Consider the following 21,351-nt stretch of genomic DNA (forward strand, 5'->3'; position numbering starts at 1 on the left):
CATCCATTTCCCTCCTTTCCTCTCACTCATTGTTTTTTGTCTTATTATCTATATAAAAAAAATCAATATAAGATGTTGATGTGAATTAACCATGACCGTTCAAATAAGAGGAAAAGAAAGGGGAGAGAGATTAGAAGATGAGAGAATCATTCTCATGCAAAATCTCACACAAAGATTTGGATAAGATATGACTGATTTCATAGCCCACCAAGAGGGTTAATAAGTTAATTATAGGTCAGATTATAGTAATTTGGGTCAATTAAGTGCTCATACAAAGCTACAAAAGTGCTTCCATGTCTGCGGAAGAGCAAAGCAAATACTAGGCATAGCTAGCTGTAGAACAATATTATAACCAAACAAATATGGAAGTTATAACTTAGAAATTGTCTATATAATTGAACAAGTCAATAATTTAGGCGAAAAGAAGTTGACAACTAGAAGGAGAAAATCCCCTAAAAGCACTTGGAGCTGGCAGAAGCTGCCACTCAACTTTTAGCTCTGCTTCGCACTCGGACAGCCTTCCAATTCCCACATTCAACCCACTTGCCACCACACATATGTTCCCTTCCACCCCGCTCGCAGCAAAGGGACGTCTCAGTGCCTCACATGGGAATCTGTCCCCACCCACGTACCGCCACGTGTCCTTATCAGGGTCGTACGCCTTAATCGGACAGTCCCCATACTCCGATATCACCAAGAGCCTGCCGCCCACGACCACACTCACGCCCGTCCACCCGTCCCTCATTCCCGGCCTCATCTCCTGCCACGTGTCATCATCAGGGTCGTAGACCACACCACGTGGCGAGTGCATAAACGGCCACGTCCACCCCTCGGTCACGTACATCTTGTTGCCCACCACGTTGGAGTCATACTTGGCCAATCCAGCTGGCAGGGTGGCACATGGCGCCCATGTGTCTTTCACCGGGTCGTAACAGTCTACGGCCCTGATCGAACTGCCATTGCAAGCCTTGTCGCCTCCAACGGCCAAGATCTTTCCATTGATACTTCCCGCGTCGAACAATGACCGCGGGGTCGACATTGGAGTAGCTGTTGACCATTGATTGGTGGATGTACGATAGACGATGGTTGTCTTCATAGAGGATTCCCTGTCCGCCCGCACGCCGCCCAATACAACGAGCGTCCCCTCACGTGGCAGGGAAGCGCATGCGAACCCCGGCGGGCAAGCGGCCTTGGGACACGGCATGGGAGGCAAAACAAACCAACGGCCAGATCGCGGATCCAACGCTTGCCACTGCATCCTAGCCGTTGATTTGTTGAAGGCGAAAACGAAAAGATAAGGCAAAGGCAAACACAAAGACTTCTTGCAAAGAACAAAGCTAGGGTCTGTAATGGCTCTTTTCCATGAAGCAGAGACCGAACGCACCAGAGCCTGGTACGGATATGGAAGATAAAGCAGGCAGAGCTCAGCAACCTCATCCGGCAATCCGGGAATCAACGGCTCAGATTTCCTCATGCTGATTTCCTGTTTAGAACACTGATCGGAACCTGGGTTTGATCCAGACGATGTTCTCGGAGCCGCCATTGCCGAAATTCGCATACAAACACGTAAAACAAAACTACCCAGATGAAGAAATGATCGAAAACTTCGAGTTTCTTGAAGAATTCATGAATCGAAAAGTAAGTTTGCAAGGTGTTCGACACTTGGTCTAGCTGAAGGATTGTGGTAGTTGCAGAGCACACTATATGTATGAGTATTTATAGTGCGGAAAAAGAGATCATGGAGATCAAATTATGAAGTGTGATGACGAAGCGAAGATTCACATCTGTGGAAGAATTATTGGTTGGTCAAAAGGGTGGCTTAATTAAATCGGATTAATTTTGGTTAAAAGTGTTTAGGGGCTGTGATTGGGTTTCGTTTGTTGTTTTGTGGGTGTGCATCTAGAAACCGGAATACAAGGTAAAGAGTGACGCCACAGAACTTGAGAACACGCAGAGCGGCAGATCCGAAAGAGACTTGTGTGGGATTAAAGAAATGAGCAACGAAACGAAAGTTTGAGTAAAATCGGGCGCAAACAGAGTGACCAAAAATATTTTTAATCCGAACAGAATTGCGGGTTTGAATATAAACACAGTGACCAAAGCGGATCTTATAGCCAAGAGGAATAGAGGGGTGGTTGGTTTCTTGAAAATAATTGAATTCTTGGGGGGTTTTAAAGAATAAAGAAATGAGGAAGAGGATGCATGGAGACTTGTTTGGTGTAGTAGGGGAGGGTATGATGGATCCAATTGAGATACATAGTGGTGCTTGAAGATTGAGTGGAATATAAAAAAGATCAATTTGTGGGGTATGTATTTAGGTGTGAATATGAACTTATGGATAGACTAATGATCCCATTACTTTAATGACTAATTGACTATGATAATTGTAGTAGGGCCTCCTCTTTGTGGTTTTGATTAGATACCTTAGGGTGCATTTGGTACGCAGACGGGACGGAACGGGACGGGACGGGACGGGACGGAACGGAACGAAGGTGTAATTTTTGAAAAATACATGGGGTATATTTGTCTTAAAATGGTAAAACAGTGTGTTCCACAGACGTGGAACAAACCTGTTCCAGGGAGGGGAGGTGGAACGCAAAAACATCCAAAATCTGTCCCGTGGAACAGCCCGTTCCACCCATTTTTGACGTACCAAACGCGGGACGGAACGCCTCGTCCCGTTCCGTCCCGTCCCGTCCCACGTACCAAACGCACCCTTAATGTCGTGATATTTTGGTTTAGCGTATAAGCGTTTCATGAGAAATGTTTTTTTTTTTGGTTTTGTTTTTTTTTTGTTTTGTTTTTTTGAAATATGTCATGTTACTGATCACTTCTATGTGGCGTTGGTTCACAATTTTATCATTATAAAACTTTTTGGTCTTTCGAGATGTAAAAAGTACTTATGTTTTTACAAAACACCTGAAAGTACTTCTCGAAAGGTCTTCATAAAGCACAAACTTAGGGAAAGAGATCCGAGGATCTCTTCCTTCAAAGTTCACAGGATTAAGTCATGAGTGATCCGGATCTTTGAAATTTGATACAACGACTAAAAACAGAAAAGTTAATAAAAACTTTTAAAAGTTATAATAATTTTTTGCCGTTTGATCAAATTTTAAGGATCCGAATCACTTGATCTGTGGGTTTTGAAGGAGGATCTCTTCCCCAAACTTAGAAGTGATTCTTTGTGCTAACTCGGTATAAAGTGTTTTTAATTATTTAAAAAAGTTTCAAACTGTTTTAAAAGAATTGTCAAAACATGAACGGATCCTCTTTGTGAGGATCCAGATGATTCATTAATCATATTCGTTCATCGTAAATCGTACAATCAATTTTCTCAGATATTATTTGTATTTAATTTTAAATAAAAATTTTAAAATAATTTATGATCGTATGATGTACAATAAATGAATACAATTAGAAGATCTTCATAATCCTCACAAAGGGGATTGGAAAGGATCCTCATTCGTCAAACATTTCGGTGCCTTTATTGTCAAAGCATTTGGTTTCATCCATGTACATGTTCTAACCACATGTGAAGTTTGTGGCCTAAAATTGCCGAAGGGTGCTCCTTTCGGACAGATCCTAAATGAGATGTGCTATCCACACACCTCAAATTACTTCTTACATACTCTTGTTAATTTTTATCTGTTGATTTTTTTCAATTCATCTGACCCGACGGTCGAAAATTAGAAGGGTGTGTGAAAAGTAAAATGAGATGTGTAGATATCACACCCCATCCCAAATTTCATTAGCACTATGCCCTAAACTTGATGCTCACACTAATACGTGTCCTCAATTTCATATCGTTACTTAGTACTGTTGACTTTCGTGAAATACTTTGTAATATTGGGTTTTCAAGTTAAACCTGATTAGTTGTAATTGGTGTAATTGCAGTATTATGTATACATACCTCAACGTGATAACATATCATTCAGAGTCAAACAACGTTCTTCTTCTAGTACTACGGATTAATAATATTTTTTTGCATTTATAAGTTAGATGTCTTAATTGTGAATATAAAATGACGAGCTCACAACCAATATATTACATAATTCCCTTAGTGTAAAATACTCCGCCTCTTACAGGTAACAAGTTCTTCCTCAATACTAACAACATCTCTAAGAAAAGTTTTAGAATTTTGTTAAACTAGCAAGTGATTTGCGTCAAAATCTCCAACGACACACTGTTTTAACAAATTTTGATTACTTTATTATTCATACTTTAAACTTGACCCACATATTTTCTAGGACGATTTTATGCGCATTCATAGTATATAAAAAAACAAAACAGTATTCAATCTATGTAAATCTTAAACTTTTCTGATTGCGAGTTTTCATAGAAAGATGCAAACACAGAATTGAAAATTGTACATTAATCTGCATATAAAGTCAAGAATTTGTCGTCCACCATAAATAAAATAAAACGACTTAAACCTAAAGAGAAGGTATAATGTCGTTTTCTTGTTTTCAAAGAACATATGGGCTTATCTTTTACAGGTTTCCATGAGCTGTTTGTGCTGGTTATTTGGGCCAATTTGAGCACCTTAAAAACAACATTTAGTCATTCGAAATGGCAACAACGAATAGTAGATTGAGAGACTTATTATACTCCCATTACGCTACCGCAACATTCCAAATCAACAAGACAACGTTGTTTAGAAAAATTAAAACAGATGATACTGCATTATTAGCCTAAAACGTCACGATAAGCCATTCTCGAATGAGAGGACCATCCAACACCGCCCATTTCATGTTGCTCTTTATAGTGTGGAAGGTGGAAAAGTTGCTTTTACCTTGAATGGGAGGGACGGACAGGAAACTCAAAAAAGTAGATTATGATGTGTGGTTTTTCCAGGCATGTACTATAAACAAAGATTTGGATGATGCCTATTAATGGAAACAAGGTTTTTTTTTAAAAAATCACAAATGGTTTTTTTTATTGGTTTTGTGGATCCTATATGGGTTCCACCCCAACACACTAACGGATTTTTTAATGAAGTTAGACATTAAGGACAATATTGATAACCAAAGTAAGAGATAAGGGACTAAATTGATCAGTTTGAAACATAAAGGACTAAACTGATGAGTTCATAAAACATAAGGGAACATTAGAAATGGAAACAATGTGAGAAAAGGGTTAAAGGCGTAATTGAGAATATCACTTCAGCAATGAAAAAACGAAGACATGCATGCTTACCTTATAGCTTTAGATTAATAATCTTTACAACGTAATATGCCATACAGTCTAGTCTAATAAGAGAAAAACTCACAGTTTAAATAGTTAAGCTTCCACAGTATTTTACTAGAATAGCTTTTGCTCAAGGCTGTCTCTAAGATTTCGTGGTCTTGTGCGAAATTTATAAAATGACCTCTTTTTAAGTAGGACAATATATTGGTACTGGAAAATAATAACTTAAATCAAAACAACCTGTAGGACTCACTGATGTAAGTTTACAAGTTTCATTAAATAAGTAAAGAGAGCTACAAAAATAACCTTCACTAAATAATAAAAAACAGTTCAATCTTAAGCAACCAAATAAAAAAAAAAAAGCTACAAAAACTCTAACTTTAGTGTTTCACTTGAGTATATAGCATTATTATATAATAAAATTGAAAAGAAAATCGTTTTTTTAAGGTGTTGTTATTGACACTCCTAATATCTCATTGTGCACTCCAAATTTTTATATTTAAAAAAAAAATTACACTTATAAAATTGCACTATAAGATTTTAAAATGCTAATAAAAGTAATTTTTTTAATATATAACATTATTACATATAATTATAAGATACCAAAATTTTTTTGGGGCCCGCGATTGCACCTTTCACTCCCCTTCAACGCCACCTTTGCTTCTTTTGCTTAACTATTATCGCTGCTACTAGAAGCGTAACCCATAGATGTTTTCTAACACAATCAATTTCAATTTTTCTGAAAACGCTTTTAAATAACTAAAATAGTTTTTTTTTTTTTTTTTTGGTATTTAAAGTCGAATCTCCTTTTATGACTTAAGACTAAATTACAACATTGCTCGATAAAAAATAGTGGGGTAGGGGTAAAATAAGCATTAAAAAGGTCAAATGATCCATCCCACTAGAGTCTGTAGATTAAGCTACGTCTGATGTAGGTGCTACTTTGCTGTTGAATTTATTATGGCTCGAATCCTCTTCTTCAAAGTATTGATTGCGAAGCTCCACAAGAAGGATGAAGACAGGGGAAGCGTGGAACCAAAAAGACAAGGAAGAGCAATACTAAGGCAACTGGGGATGCTACTGCTAGGGTTTAGATCGACATACGCTTTGGTTTTGTTACAGTACAGCATTGACGAAATCAACTCCACCGCTCCAAATGATGCAGATAGTATAGGGAGCCTACGTTATAAAAAAAAGAAGAAACTTTCAGTTATTTCTGCAAACTCGAAAGTGCTTTTCAGGATCGAAATACGTACGTACGATAATATGGACATGCATGCATGAGATACTTACAGAGCCACGAATGTTTTACTACTCCACATAACGCGTCGGTAAAACAGAAACGGGAATGCAATCAAAGAAAACACGACGAGGAATCCGAGGGATAGGTACCCAGGAACAACAATCCGAGGATTACACGGGTACTTGCAAGTGACGACTACGCCTTTCGCATCTTTTGCGATGGGGATAACAGAAGGCTACGATAACCAAATTCAATTCAGTTCAACTTCAATCAAAGAAAAAAAGCAACCAAATTCAATTGAGTTCAATTTCAGAGGGAAAAAAAAGGACCAAAAAGCACTTAATAAGCAGATTACCATAAGATTTTCGACAAACAGATGAAAGGTAAAAATTGGAGTTCAAGGCTTTCAAATTAGTATGCAAATACAAACATGGACCAAAATTATGCGATCTACGTACGTACGCACCCTGTGAATTGAAGCAATGCCAGAAAATATTCCAAATATAGTTGAAACCACAGCCAATATTGGCACAATCCGCTTCACTATGTTAGGGCAGATAGTTCCTGCGCTAGCTTTGAATCACCTGCAAATAGCAACATAAAGTGCAGAATTTAAAAAAAAAAACGTACGGAATATCCTACTTTTAGTAAAACCCTAACCCTTTGTTCAAGCTTTGCTGATGGAAAAAGGCTAAAGAGTTTGCTAAAGAAGTAAAAGTGAAGCATATATATAAAATATGAACAAAACATACAAACCTAGTCCAGAAAGCTAACGATTTCTTAAGTACATGAATATGTAATTCTTTGTGCCTATATTATATACAACTAGTATTTAAACATGTTAGTGTATGAGTATTATTGTGAGTGCTAGAGACTGACTATTGTGTATCAAATTGGTATGGAAAATTCTGTTTGAATAGTTTTAAGTTGTCCTAACTAGTTTAGGATTGAAACTTTGTTTGAATCGTAAAACTTACCGCTCATAATTTGACTGGAATTCCATATATGTAAGATTCCTACATTGGTTTTCTTTGATCTTCGAAATAAACTTTTAGGGCTTTTGTGAAAAGTTATTGGCATGACTGATGGAAGGGTTAGTTGGGTGATTTTAATTGGAAATTCATTAAGATTGTTTAGTATAAATAATAGTCACTCTCACAATTGTACGCTTCATCATTGAACTTAAATCTTATTATTTGGTTAAGAGAACAAGTCGGAATAATATTCAGATTCGAAATCTCTAGTGCAAGAGAACAAGTTGAGCTACAATCTTCTTATAATTTTGATTTTCATTCTTCATCGTATAAAAAAACAAATATTCAATTTTCTCTAAAATATAAATTGGGCCATGCTAGGCCGAAGTGGGAATTGTAGCTGTAAAAGCCCAGAACAGAATTAAACTAACCGCATCTTTTGGAATTCATCATAATCAAGTATTTAGAAAAAGATAAGTTGTTCAAAAGATATTTTTTTATTATTACTTAGTATTACGGTATAATAATATTTTTTTTTCACTCGTAAATAAGAATTATTAGGTTTGATTATCACCAAATATGAATTTGAATTACATTATTACTAGCACGTTGTGAGGCTTATCCCACTTATTCACCTCTTTGTTGTTGATAATACCTTTTGTAATAAAAAAAATCATGGCCATTTTGAGGAACACCCAAACATTTTATGGTAGATATACAAGATTCAGCATATTTTTTTTGTCAAAAAATTCAGCGTTATTAATGTTAAAAATTAATATAAACAGATCTAATTATAAATATGAATTTCTATAAGTTCAAAGTGTTTTGAGAAAGAATTCCCTTTATTATGGAATCAACTCAATCAAGGGTTATCAAATAATCAAATCATTAGAGCCGTTGATGGAATATTGGAAACCAACACACACATAGATTAAAGTTGCACCTGCAGTGCTTATTGCTTCCCAAAACGCAGCGCGTTGGAAATATCAGAAAACATAGGAAATGAACTGAACAGTCTGAACCCTCAATCGCTACCGCAAAACCCTAGGAATTAGGAATCGAACACACAGTGGATCAGAAATGGCGTCGGTGAGGGGGAAGGAGACGATCAAGAGCGTGATGAAGAAGTTCAGCGACAAAACCCTAACGCCGCGGCTGAAGGAGGAGCTGAAGAAGAAAGGCACCATGGGAAGCAAAACTCTACCCACCCGATTGAGAGAGGAGCTCAAGAAGAAAGGCATACCCGATTCGAATATCATCATGGGTCGGGCCAAGCGCGGCATCTACGCCGGCCGCCACATCCAGTTCGGCAACCAAATCAGCGAAGACGGCGGCAACAAGTACGCGTTTATTTCCTCAATTTCTCTTTCGTTTTTCAATTTAATGCCAAAGGTTTGAGCTTTAGAAATAAATTTGTGCTCTAATTTTTGACAATGACAAAGAAAATTGTAAAAATTATATGAAATGTGTATAATTTTGGGCTTGATCAGTGACTTTGATTTAACTTCGTTTTAGTTATCGGGGTTGTTTCTCTTTTGGATGCCTTACATTGTATACTTTCGAACATTTTCTTTGAAGTTGAAATTATGAAAGCTATGGATTTGTGTTACCATTTGAACCGTTTTCGCGGTTTTAATTGTATTCTCAGAGCTATTTCAGCTGAGGCCTGAGCTGCCTCAAAAGTTATGGGTTGGGTTTCCTTTAAGAATTTGGCATAGCATACAGATTCTCCGAGTGTATTCGAATTTATAAAACAGGGCTGACTTAGATCACTCTAGGTTTGGAATGATTTGGTTCTGTTATCTTTTAATGTGTTGATGGGAACGGGATATGTTTAGTTATTAACCACCAGAACCGAGTATATAACGTGCAACTTATAGAACAGGGGTGACTTATGTGACTGCAATTTTGAATCATCTGGTTGTGTAATCTTTTAATTGAGTTGTCGGAATGGGTTATATTAACCACCAAAACTTTCCTTTGTTGGTGGTGACAGGTCGAGGAGGACATGGAAACCAAATGTGCAGGAGAAGCGGCTCTTCAGTTACATCCTAGACCGCCACATTCGAGTCAAAGTCACTACCCATGCTCTCCGTTGCGTAGACAAGGCAGGTGGGATTGATGAGTATTTTCTGAAAACTCCTTACCAAAAGATGGATACGGAAATGGGCCTTGTCTGGAAAGCCAGAATTGAAAAGCTATATGAGGATGTTGGGCACAGGCAAGTTGTGTTTATTAAACCTGAAGCTGAAGCCGAAGCCAACTTGGAACAGGGATTCAAAAACCTAAAAATAGATGAGAGGGAAGTCAAGAGACAAATGTATGGTTGGTCGAAGAAACTAAAACAGATCGAGGATGGAGCGAACAAACAAGTAGCTGATGTCATAGACGCAAAGGTCGAGGTAGGAATCTCTCATGTTGATGTTCCTGAGCAGTTGGTCGCAAACTCCTGAGTTTAGAACTCTTAAACCAGCTTTTTCGATGTTCTCGGTTTTGGTCAGCTACACCCCATTTTTCAGAGTTTTGTTTCTCTTCGGGTTTTTTAGAGATAAATTCTAGCAGTAGCCGAGCTTGTTCATGTTTTCTGATCATGGAAATTCATATGACATTCGTGTTGGTTTCACGAAATCATTTCTGTAAGTTCAAACAGAGTTTTGCACGAAATCATTTCTGTAATCTGCTCTCGATCGAGCCCCCCTGTTTTATCATTACATCAAGGAAAATTAAATTAAACCATGATGCACTTTAGAACTCGTCTCTCGTCTGTTCTGTTTTTTATGTCCTCATGTTTTCGTGTTTCTTTCAGCTCAAGGTAGTGCTCATGTTCTGTTTTTCTTTATTTGGTTGACGTTGAACACAAGAAACGCCAATTCAAAAAGTAACATGACTTTTAAGAAAAACAGGACATGAATGCCTTTTTAACAAACCTCTAAAGCACAAGTCTTTAAGGGGATATGCACAAAACTTAGGAGAGGTGGAGTAGGGGGGGGGGTCGATTAAATGTTAGTTAGACACAAAAAAACTTTAATGCTCTCTAATACATGTGGGCCCTATTATTATGTGTGGAACTCACTTGTTAAATAATATCAACAAGCGTGTCCATTTTGTGTGTGCAAAAACATAAAAAATGTTATATGTGGACAATAGTGAGAAAAAATAAAAGGTACACCGTATTAAAGCGGTGAGCAAAAACGAACTCATCTAACCTGGCTATTTTGTTTAATTTTATAACGCCTCTTAGCATTTGAAGAGTTAACTATTTCAAATCAATTGCAATTCAAACCTCCTGTAGTAACTTCAAAATTTAGAGCAGTTAAGCGACCACCAGTTAGGCCTCAGCCAACATAAACCCTTCAATTTCTTGTAGTGAAAGACTCAATTAGCAAAGTGGTGGGCCCCACGACAACCTTTCTTCTTCTTGATTGGCAAACAACCAAAAAGAACAGAAGAAACACACAAGCTCTGTCACACCTCCCATGTAACAAAAACACAAATCACATAGTTGTAATAGTTGTAATTCCTCACTAAAAATCCATTAAAAATAGCTGTAAACTGCAGCCTTCACGTTCAAACATGCCCAAATAGTTTCCCAACACGCTTTCAAGTGACCACATTAGCAGTTAGCTTGCTCAACAATCTTCTCTCTTACTTGTCTATAAAACCAAGCTCACATTTTCCGTAACTTTCTCACTTCAACACCATTAGCTAGCAATGGCTAGGGAAACCTTGACACTCGTAAGCCGCAGCCTCAAGAGGGCGGTGAACAAAATCAACCTAGTTCTACTCAGCTTCAAATTAAACCGATTGCGCTTGGCTTCGATCCTCGGTTGCTGCTCTTCTCGAGCTTCTACGAGGCATTGTTTGAGCTTCAATGACCGGTTGGGGCTGTACAGCTGCATTGAAGATGAAAATACTAGTACTGATGGGAATCAACGCAGTTTGAGAAGGGTTCAAAGCACAAGGACCCGTGATCCTCCGAAGGATCAGTCTTTGGATGATCACAATGGTGATGATGGTGATGTCGATCGCAGGGCTGATGTTTTCATAGCGAATTTTCACCGGCAGCTGATGTTTGAGAGACAAGTTTCTTTGCAGCTAAGGTACTGCAGACGGGATAATTTTTAGAGGATATTAGCTAGCTTGAGACAGAAGGGTGACCGGCCTATATTTAGGCACCAAGAAAATATCTTATATATAGAAAAAGTTCATTTATTTATTTGTTCTTGTTTGGATTCAATTTTTTTTTATTCCATATTTGAATAATAAAATTGTTGGTGGTTATTGGATACAATAATTCAGTTCTGTATTTGATATATCATATATTTTACAAATATATATACAATTACTCATCTATGAAAAATTTGCAGATTTTTTCTTACATTTTTGTTGGTGGAGAAAATAATTTTGTGTGATATGAATAACCATAGCACACATTTCAATTTTCAAATGACACGTGGCAGACACTCATTGGTTGTTTCAAAATGTTTTGTACAATAATTTTGTAAGTTTCACATCAAAGAATGGAGGTAAGGTTACACCAGAGTAAGAAAGTGAGGAAAAGTGGAGTCAATAAACTTGAGCTAAAAACTAAAAAAAAAAAAAAAAAAAAAAAAAAAAAATAATGTACAAGTGTATGGTATATCATAATACAGGTAAAAATGAACAAATTCATGCAGAGAAAATATGAAAGTCCCAATTACACCCTCCCCATCTTTCTTGCATTTCAATCCAGTCCAACTTTTTTTCTCTTCTCAATTCTTTTGACCTGACTTCACCACAGCATGTCAAACTATGTGTCAAATGTACAGAGTTTTTACAGCAACATATTATGAAATTAGGGTTTATCATTTGGATTCATAATCTATGACAGTCTCAAAGGCCCCAACCAATGCCTTCACCTTGTTCTTCCTTTTCTCCATCAACTTGTTTGTAGTCTCCTCAATCACATCATTGTATGCAGGAGCTGAGTCTTTCTTCCCTCCTCCTTGTGAAGATCCCCCGCTCGCTTGTCGCGGCTTTGGTTTTTCCTCTGCCACCTCAACAGCCGCCTCTCCTGCCTCCGTTGGCTTTGCTTCCTCAACTCCACCATCCACAACCACTTCTCTTTCCTTCTCATCCAATGCCTTTTCCTCAACATTTTTGCTTTCCTCCCCTTCATTTTCTTCTTTACTATCACTCTCTTTTTCCTGTTCTTCTTTCATCTCAACTTTTGTTTCCTGATCTTCACTTGCCACACCCTCTTCCTCCTTTATCTCGCCGCTCTCATCTATTTTTTTTGCATTCTCTTCCCCGTCTTGTTGATCATTATCCCCCGGCTTCTCTTCTTTTTCGGTCAATACACTTCCACTTTCTTTGTTTCTTTCCTCCACATTTTCCTTCAATTCCTCCGTATTACCATTTGAACCCTCACTAGCCTTCACCTTCTCATCCTCACCACTATTTGCTTCAGCCTCAGAAACACCAGCATCATGATCACCAAAGTGCTCACTCTCTTCGCCTTTTGGATCCGGAAGAATCACTTTATCATGCTCCTCAGTCGAAATCTTTCCTACCTCTTCAACCTCATGATGTTCCAAAGACACAATAGCATCTAAGTTCACTTCGAGATTAAGTGTATGCATTATGTCCTTGCTCTTCGGAGCTCTTGTTGAACCCGATGAACTCTCCTTCTTAACCGAACTGCTTGTGCTGCTCTTCTTCACACTCTTTGCAGGCAAAAGCTGCGGCTTTCCAGACCCAAAAGTGCTCGATTTCGTCCTCTCTATTCTTGGTCTCGGAGCATTAGAGGAGATTTTCGCTGAAAATGACGAAGATCGCAGTGGCGCATCCCTTCCCGGGGAGATCAATGCCTTCTGAATCCTAGAAGCTGATGGTGGCTTGTCAAATGATCTTCTTCTATTCAATGTAGGGTTTTGAGATGCTGCATGATCTTCAGGGCCATGTTTCTTGGCACCGGCGGACGACGACCTCAGCGAATTTTCATGCCTCGAGGCGCTTAACGTCGGCCTGAGATAGTTTGGGACTTGTTTTGCTGATGAGGTTGACAAGGATTTTTCAGTGACTGTAGTTCGGGACTTGGCGAGCCTTTTGGTGGTTGATGGGGATGATGTGCTCTTCTTCTCCCTCCCTGGAGTAGGGCTACTATCTTTAGATCTTGTTGCCATGTATACAAGGTTTTAAAGATCGACAATTCAATTTACTGATATATCGAGATGAGAAGTTTCAGATGCTACTACTACCTCCCTGCATTATCTAAAGAAAACAAAAGTTAGAAATGAGTATTAAGACACACTTAAAAACTAAAAACTGAAAAACATTACAAAGAAGAACCATGTCGGATCTTACAATCATACATATTAAATTGTAATTCATGAATAACAGCAGGAAAAATTTTAAATAAAACACAAGACTGATTATAAGTATGTCCAAACATTTACTATTGTAATAAGGGTTTAAGAAAAATCGATTATGTTATTAAGAAAACTTAATTCACAATATAATGTCTTTCAATTTAACATCATAAAGTCTTCAAACAGCATAAGAGATCCTCATCAGAAGAAAGAGAAAATAGAGCTAATAGGTATCAAATTTTTAACATCTTTGAATAGGTAACACTTAACTCAATATCTAACGCTACATCGTGTTACGCATTGTCGTAATTAAATACTTGTATCCCAAGAAATGATAGAAGTGGGCCTGAATGGCCCATCACCCCCCTTAGATGTTTAATGTCATTTACTGTTGTGACCCACGTAGCAAATAAACATGCAGTTCAGGCTCACCTAAGCCTGGACCAAATCGTACTGCATCAAATATGAATCTAAGCGCTGGACCTTTCATGGGGAAGAACGTATGATTAATCCGGGTCCATATATAAACGTTACCAATGGGGCTGAATTCAGATGGGTCCTACTCTCATATTTGGTTTGATAGCATTAATTTTTAGCACGGATACATTATCAATGTTTATATATAAGTTTTTCTTCCCAGTGTATGCCACCATGAAATATCACGATGGTAATATACTTGTGTGATAAGATATCACGGTGATAATGTACTCGTGTTATACCGTGAATTACATTCTCCAATCATTCAATGAGAGAACGTTTTTGTTTTGGCTAAGTGTGTGGGCTAACATGTCTTTGTGGATTCTCCCGTTCCTGTTTGTCATGCATTTTTCTTAGGTCTATGCTCTTTTCTTATGAACCACTTCTTGTTTTCCTTCTTTAATTTGTTTTGTTAAAGGAACCACATGTTTTCTGTAACCGGTGCATGTATTACCATTTCATTTAGAAACGCTACCTAATTTGATTGCCTAAACAAATCTCATATGGTTTTTGGTTGGTTTGTTTTAAGACCTCAGATCGTATAAATGGCAACCAATTGAAAATATTGCGCCAGACACTAATACAAACACATAACATTCATCAAACAAATACGAATTGTGCTCAACCCTAATTACCAAACAAGCTGGCTTATCGATAAAATGGATTCACCGTCCGAATCTGGCCAACCCAAACCATGCTCAACCCTAGTTACCAAACAAATACAACATTGACAATTGAAAACATATTATAGAGTCAACATTCACAAAAATTCTTCCACTATCTAAAAACCAAGATTGCAAGCAAAAACAAAAGGAAAGCATATGGCGTAAGGAATATATGATCATGATCGGAAAGAGTAAATTTGTAGGAACAAAAAGAATAACGTACCTTGATTGAATCCAAAGTTGAAGGAAGGGTAAACCAATCCAAAGGTACGTAATTTATAAGAAAATTACAGAAAATGAGAAAATGGTGTGGAAGGTGATGAATATATGAAGGAAGAGAAAGAGATTGATTGGAAGAGAAATAAAAAGAAGCGAAAATTACGTGCGCACAACTCAAAACTGGATGGTGGTGCGGTGGTGGTGGTGGTGCTAATCAGGGTTAGATGGAGGCCATCAAATCAAACCATCTAAACATTCTAATTTTTGTTTTTATTAGATCGAATAATATTATTCGAGACATGTGGCAGAAGTTGACCTTTTCTTCATAACTAATAATTTAATTGATAATTACAATATGATTTTCTTGGTATTAACGTAACAGAAGATCTTAAATGTGGACGTTAATCTAGTTTAGTGTTTCTATAAAGAAAACTGTAGTAGGGTTTCTAGCTCAAAATAAATTGTCCGGCCATACAAAACCCCGCTTTGTAAACGATCATTTCGTCTTAATAGCGTTTAGTTTTTACTTTGTTAGCGAAGATCATGAGTTCAACTTTTGTTGGTGGAAGTTTCTTCTGTTGTTTCATACAATAAAAACTCTCTCGACAATCTTAATTTTTCTAACATGAACTTGTCTTCTCCAACTTTAGTATGGCATGATTCTCCTATGGTAGCGGTTCGTACTGCTTTATTTTCAGACTATGTTAGCTTTCTTGGCTTCTGCTTCTCAAATTAATGTGCACATCGGCTTACATGTTTATCTCACTTTTTTTTCTTTCTTAACCTTGTGATGGTGCTTGTTTTGTTTTGCAAGTTTAGATCTTTAGATTCGGCTTTAGAGGAGTTAAGTTTCATGTCCCCCCTCTTTTCCTTGTATCTTTGTTTTTTATTTCTTTTTGTAGAAGGGTAAGGTTTATATCCCCCCTTCTTTTCATGTGTTTTTTTTATATATCATTTTTCTTGTATTATGAGAGATTAGGTATATGTACCCTTGATTAGGTGCACCCTTTATTCGATATCAATAAAATTTTCCTCGTACTGTCGAGGTTTTCTAGAAAGAAAAAAAAAGGTAGTACACGACCCCTTTGATTTACCAGTTAGCTCTTAGTCAAGTTATAAGATTTCAAGTTCAAATCTCTCTATCAAATATTCCCCATTGATAACGAAGAAAAATAAAGTATCCATATCGAGTTGGGTATCCATATTGTGGATCAACCATATGTTAGTTCTTAAACCCAATATTAAACGCGGGTTTGTATTAATATACATATTAATATTGAGTTCGATGCTCATATCCTAATAGAGCTAGCTCACCTTGTCGAATTAATCAGAACTTTTGAATGCGAAATTTGTATACATTATATGCACAATACTGTCAAATATATAAAAACGTTGATGAGTCAGTATCAGGTCAAATTAAGTTAAAAAGTCATGGCCAAAATCAATCAAAATAATTTCAATTTACAATCAATCAACTTCTAATTTTCCGTTGAGTATTAGTTAAAATTAAAGAGTTAAACACCAAAAAATCCTTAAAACAATTACAGAAATTGTGATCTAAAAATCACAGGGAAAGATAAAAACAATGTCAGAACGATCCATACGATGTCAGAACAGTCTATGTGCCCGCATTATTTTGCTCATAATCTGAAATAATGAGTGGATGCTGTAAAAGACGTGATCAACCAAAATCTAAACGTGTGCAAGAATGGCACTAATGATATCTCCACCAATTCGTTCACAAAACATGTGGAAAGGCCAGCTTCATCATCGATGGATGACAACAAATTGAATACAGTTCGTGCAATATATTATTGTTTCTGAAAAAAGGAAAGGTCATTAATATTTATTCTCATCTAACGTACAACAACAATTTTAATCTGGATCGCCCTTTCAATGGTTTTCTTAATTGAGAACAAGCAAAGGTCACATACTCTCTGTGTTGAAAAATATATATTTTTAAATATTTGTTTTTTAATTTTTTTATGAGAGGAGTTATTTATTTTTAACAGTTTGGCAGACATCCCAAGAAAAATAAGGGTTGGCAGTAAGAAAAGAGAGAGAGAATGAGTTGAGAGGGTATTGATAAAGTGATATAGCTGTGAGGTTTAAAAAAATCAGTAAAAAAAAATTTGTACAAAATTACTTTAACGTCCACATTGTTTTCTTTTATAATATCTTCTTTCAGTTTTGTATTAGAAGGCATAATAGTAATTTTATTAGTTTTTGGTTGACAAACAGTATTTTATTAATATTTAGTTTAGATGAAAAATAAAATTGGGACCTTTCTACATTGAAAGAAAATTTGTAACCAAATCAATAGTTTTTTTTTGTCAAAATAACTTCTTCTTTTTTCTTTGGAAACGCAATGATAGATTTCATCAAAATGAATAAAGGTTTGATATCACAATACAAGCACAAAAGGGCGGAAGTAGCACCCACAACTCAACCTTAACAATCTATTACAAAGAGATCCATCCGAAAGTCAAGAGGTTCCTCGAACCAAGACCGAGTGACAATATCGCATAGATCAAATTTTGCAAGGCGTTGGGCCAAATCATTAGCTTGACAACGAACATGGGAAATAGTTAGTGGTTCATTTTCGATAGTTGATCTTTAAAATCAATTTATATTATCTTTATTAATAAGTGATTTTCCAATTATGAGACAAATCTTGTGTAATATATAGTTGTGAGATGTGATTGTCACATCAACTTGCTATATTATTATGATCGAATGTTCACTCAAACAGCGCAATTCTCTTGCAAAATCCATCTCATACTAGACAAAACCCTAAAACCTCATCATATAATACATTAACCTAGGAGCAATTTTCATCTAATTTTGATTACAATTATATAATTGTGTAAGTTGTTAGCAGTTGCTTTGTATATCAGTTGTTTGTGTGGGGGTTAGATGAGAAGTCGAAGTAGTTCGAACGTAGAAAAGTGGTTTCCATAAATTTAATTTTGCTCTGCTTATAATTTGGACAAGAGTGTGCTGTTGAATCATTATCGGTTCCAAACCTAAACAAAGTTTATTACGTACGTGCACAAATATTATAAAAACCAAAGAATATTAGGTCCATTAAATAATTAATCAGATCACCACCTAGCAAAATGTAAATAAAATAAAAATAAAACCCCAACAAGAAAAGCAACATATAAAAAATATTGATGTGGCCCTATATTATCTTGTGGAATAAAGCTTTAGTCCCTGCTGTGTTCATTATGTTTTAAAGTCTAAACCCTAATGCTTTTTCTTATTTTTTTTTTTTTTGAACAGCATGCTTTTTCTTATTATTTAAACTATAATATATGGCAATTGCTCTCATGTAGTCCATTTGGGGCACATCCTGCTTTTCTTCTGCAGGCCATTAATTGTCCTTACTTAAATTAACTAAATAAATAAGTGATCAACTCTTTCCAACAAGAAAAAAAAAAATCATCAACTCGTAATATTATGGTTTTTAACTTTTAAGCATATTTAATTTAATTTAGTCGCTAAAAAACAATAGGAGGAACATAAAGTTACATCACAGCCTCACAGGTAGTAATGCTACACATGGCAAATTAATTAACTATTAAAATTTGAGGTTCGTTTTGGTATGTAAATTAAAAAATAATGATTTTTTTAAAAATTATTAAAAAAAAGGAAATCCAAGCTTTGTGATTTCTTAGAAGGACCAAGAGATAAAATTGAAAATGAATTATTGGAAATGTGGCTGCTGGGGTTTGAGCCCAGTTCTCCACGGCCACAATGTGGAATTCATACCACTAAAATTGGTGTTGAGCGACATACTAGCAAGGATGTCCGCGCAATGCTATAGGTTACAACAAAAGTTAATAAAAATATAAAGTTTCTTGATATGATAAATATTTTTAAAATTGTACCACAATCATTTATATCCTACAAACTATATAAAAGATTGAAGTTTACGAACAAATTATGATCTTCCAAGCCAATATATATCTCAAATACGAGAGTCTCAATAAAATTAAGAAGACAATTTCAGATTTAATAACAAGTTAACAGATTTTCAAAGTTAATGACTGCAATGTCACGTAAAATTTACCTTTATTAAACTTTTCTTTTAAAATAAAATTTTAAAAAGGTTTGTTGATTTAACTCATTTCGTGCAGGCCATGCATAAAATATTCATAAAAAACAAATTACAAGCGTAATGTTGCAATAAAGACGTACGTTAAACAGATCTGCTTGTATAACAAATTAAGATGGAGACACACTACGTGTATTTATTTGATTAGGGCAACCTAACTTCATCCTCTTCGTTGCGTAATTGATTATTATTATGGAGGTGGATTGTTTGTCTTTCTATTTCCATATTCTTCTCATCTCCTCCTGTTTGTGTGGTTACCATTAAGCCATATTAATATTTTATATTGATTTTTTTATAAAAATAATAAAACAAAAAGTAATAGGAATATAAAATGTTGACGTGGCATAACCGTAACCACACAAAACAGGAGGGGATGAGAAAATATGGAAATGGGAGGGCAGACAATCCACCTCCTATTATTATTGCGATGGATGAGAGAAAAATACAAAAGGAAATTAAACACACGAAAGATGTGCAAGCAAAACATCACAATCATATACACAATGAGTTTACAAACAAGATGCTTCAATTTATGTGCTCTGATTTTTCAAAATAACAAGAAGTTTTTATGTGTAACAACATGAACACTTGTCACGTGATGTATCATTGCACGTGTTATAATATAGATGAATAAAATGACTTATATGTCTCATTTTGAAGCAATCTTTCAATATACTGAGAATAAAATCACATAATGTCACTATTTCACTTAAACTACAACGCATGATCACGTTTGAAAAATCTCTCCAAAATAACCAAAAGCCTTGAAATGAAAATTTGAAATTGCATTCAAATACGCTTAGCCAAGTTGTCAACTTTGAATTCCTATAATTATAATTCAAATTAATTTGGTGTACATTATTCAATTTATCTTTCTTTCGTCAAAATAAAATTTTAAAATTGCATAAAAAGAGTTTCTTTGAAAAAGTATTTTCGTGGAATTGCCAAATATCCTTTAAAATGTAGAGAAAAAAAAAAAAGTAAAGAAATATATAATTGGGGGTCGAAAAAGTGATGAGTGTGGATCCACCAATATAAACGACGTCGTGATCACCAAATTCCTTCCCTTTCAAGTTTCAAGTTTCTGTGGATTCGATCCTTTACCAAATTCCTTCCCTTTCAAGTTTCAAGATTCTGTGGATTCGATCCTCTGCCAAATTCAAGGGTTTTGTTTTTGTGGATAAAAAACTTGTGTACTCAAATCCTCTTTTCTTTTTATTTATTTTTTAATTTTGATTATCCTTCTCTTCTTCTAAAAAATAATTTCTAATGAATGAGTTGAGTAGCAAATAAAAATGCACAAAACATCCAATCCAGTTTTTCTGAATAAAATTAGTGGTTAGAGTTTTTCCATGAACTCACTATGTTTTGTGTTGAGGCATTTTCTTCTCTTTTTAGTGTAACTTATGTATAACGATATATTTATATTAAAATGTGAGAGTTTGAATTAAGTCACTCAATGAACATGTAATATAGTTTGATATTGAACTCGTCGTTAACGAGATTCAAATATAACCTCACATTTAGAAGTGAATATGAATCTAAGTAGCTCATTACCATAGCTTAAAGTAGTAACATCTTTTGTAATATAAAAAGTAACTTGCGTATAATTTTTTATTTATATGTTACTATATTTGAGTAATACTCCTAGTTAAAATATTTTATTTACTAGGAAAAATGTTTAATTTCTTTGATTACTATGTATTTTAGATAAAAATGTTTATAGGTTCCAAAAGCACTTCAAGTGCTTCCTGCAAGAAGTACCAATTATGTGTTTCTTATAGGAAGCATTTCAAGTGCTTTTCCAATATTCACTTTTGCATTTTTACTAAGGATTGGTTCCAAAAATATTTTCACAAAAAAAAAAACGATTTCAACCATTTTAAAAGCAGTTCGAAATGAGTTCTAACTAAGACTTAAAACTTGTTCTCAATAGTTCGTTTATGGTGTTTCTATTCTTAGGGCAAATTTAATCTAAACCGCTTATACTTATTTTTAATTGCGCTCTTACTTATTTTGACGTAACATGAAGTTATATGTACACTATCGTTCAATCGCTGATGAGTTAGTATTCTTTACTATTAGAATATAGATTTATGAATGCGTATTAGATATG

At 35.6% G+C, this 21,351-nt stretch overlaps 4 protein-coding genes across 5 annotated transcripts; 2 read left to right on the plus strand and 2 right to left on the minus strand.

Moving 5' to 3' along the window:
- Nucleotides 1-220: 220 nt before the first annotated feature.
- Nucleotides 221-2,238, minus strand: LOC126604302 (F-box protein AFR). The gene has a single exon (XM_050271501.1). The coding sequence runs from the start codon at nucleotides 1,556-1,558 to the stop codon at nucleotides 413-415; it is 1,146 nt and encodes a 381-aa protein (XP_050127458.1). The 5' UTR covers nucleotides 1,559-2,238; the 3' UTR covers nucleotides 221-412.
- Nucleotides 2,239-8,350: 6,112 nt separating this feature from the next.
- Nucleotides 8,351-10,155, plus strand: LOC126604307 (54S ribosomal protein L24, mitochondrial-like). Its single transcript, XM_050271506.1, has 2 exons — nucleotides 8,351-8,744; nucleotides 9,401-10,155. Exons 1-2 carry the CDS (start codon nucleotides 8,485-8,487, stop codon nucleotides 9,855-9,857), a joined length of 717 nt encoding a protein of 238 aa, XP_050127463.1. The 5' UTR covers nucleotides 8,351-8,484; the 3' UTR covers nucleotides 9,858-10,155.
- Nucleotides 10,156-10,992: 837 nt separating this feature from the next.
- LOC126604309 (uncharacterized) lies at nucleotides 10,993-11,764 on the plus strand. Its single transcript, XM_050271510.1, has one exon. It carries the CDS (start codon nucleotides 11,116-11,118, stop codon nucleotides 11,527-11,529), a length of 414 nt encoding a protein of 137 aa, XP_050127467.1. The 5' UTR covers nucleotides 10,993-11,115; the 3' UTR covers nucleotides 11,530-11,764.
- A 245-nt stretch (nucleotides 11,765-12,009) lies between these two features.
- LOC126604308 (uncharacterized) lies at nucleotides 12,010-15,341 on the minus strand. 2 transcript variants are annotated; one of them, XM_050271508.1, is made up of 2 exons: nucleotides 15,120-15,341; nucleotides 12,010-13,647 (listed from the first exon to the last, which is right to left on the minus strand). In XM_050271508.1, the coding sequence occupies exon 2, from the start codon at nucleotides 13,566-13,568 to the stop codon at nucleotides 12,249-12,251; it is 1,320 nt and encodes a 439-aa protein (XP_050127465.1). In that variant the 5' UTR covers nucleotides 13,569-13,647; nucleotides 15,120-15,341; the 3' UTR covers nucleotides 12,010-12,248. The 2 variants fall into 2 exon arrangements, with proteins under 2 accessions (XP_050127465.1, XP_050127464.1); XM_050271507.1 differs by having other exon boundaries at nucleotides 12,010-13,656.
- Between the last annotated feature and the right edge of the window lie 6,010 nt (nucleotides 15,342-21,351).

The sequence above is a fragment of the Malus sylvestris genome, chromosome 15 (genome assembly GCF_916048215.2).
Source record: "Malus sylvestris chromosome 15, drMalSylv7.2, whole genome shotgun sequence".
Lineage (NCBI taxonomy): Eukaryota > Viridiplantae > Streptophyta > Magnoliopsida > Rosales > Rosaceae > Malus > Malus sylvestris.

Coding starts and splice junctions, on each gene's coding strand:
- LOC126604302 (XM_050271501.1), bottom strand. CDS start 1,558: ATGCGAATTTCGGCAATGGCGGCTCCGAGAACATCGTCTGGATCAAAC.
- LOC126604307 (XM_050271506.1), top strand. CDS start 8,485: ATGGCGTCGGTGAGGGGGAAGGAGACGATCAAGAGCGTGATGAAGAAG. Junction 8,745..9,400: donor AGCGAAGACGGCGGCAACAA/GTACGCGTTTAT, acceptor TGGTGGTGACAG/GTCGAGGAGGACATGGAAAC.
- LOC126604309 (XM_050271510.1), top strand. CDS start 11,116: ATGGCTAGGGAAACCTTGACACTCGTAAGCCGCAGCCTCAAGAGGGCG.
- LOC126604308 (XM_050271508.1), bottom strand. CDS start 13,568: ATGGCAACAAGATCTAAAGATAGTAGCCCTACTCCAGGGAGGGAGAAG.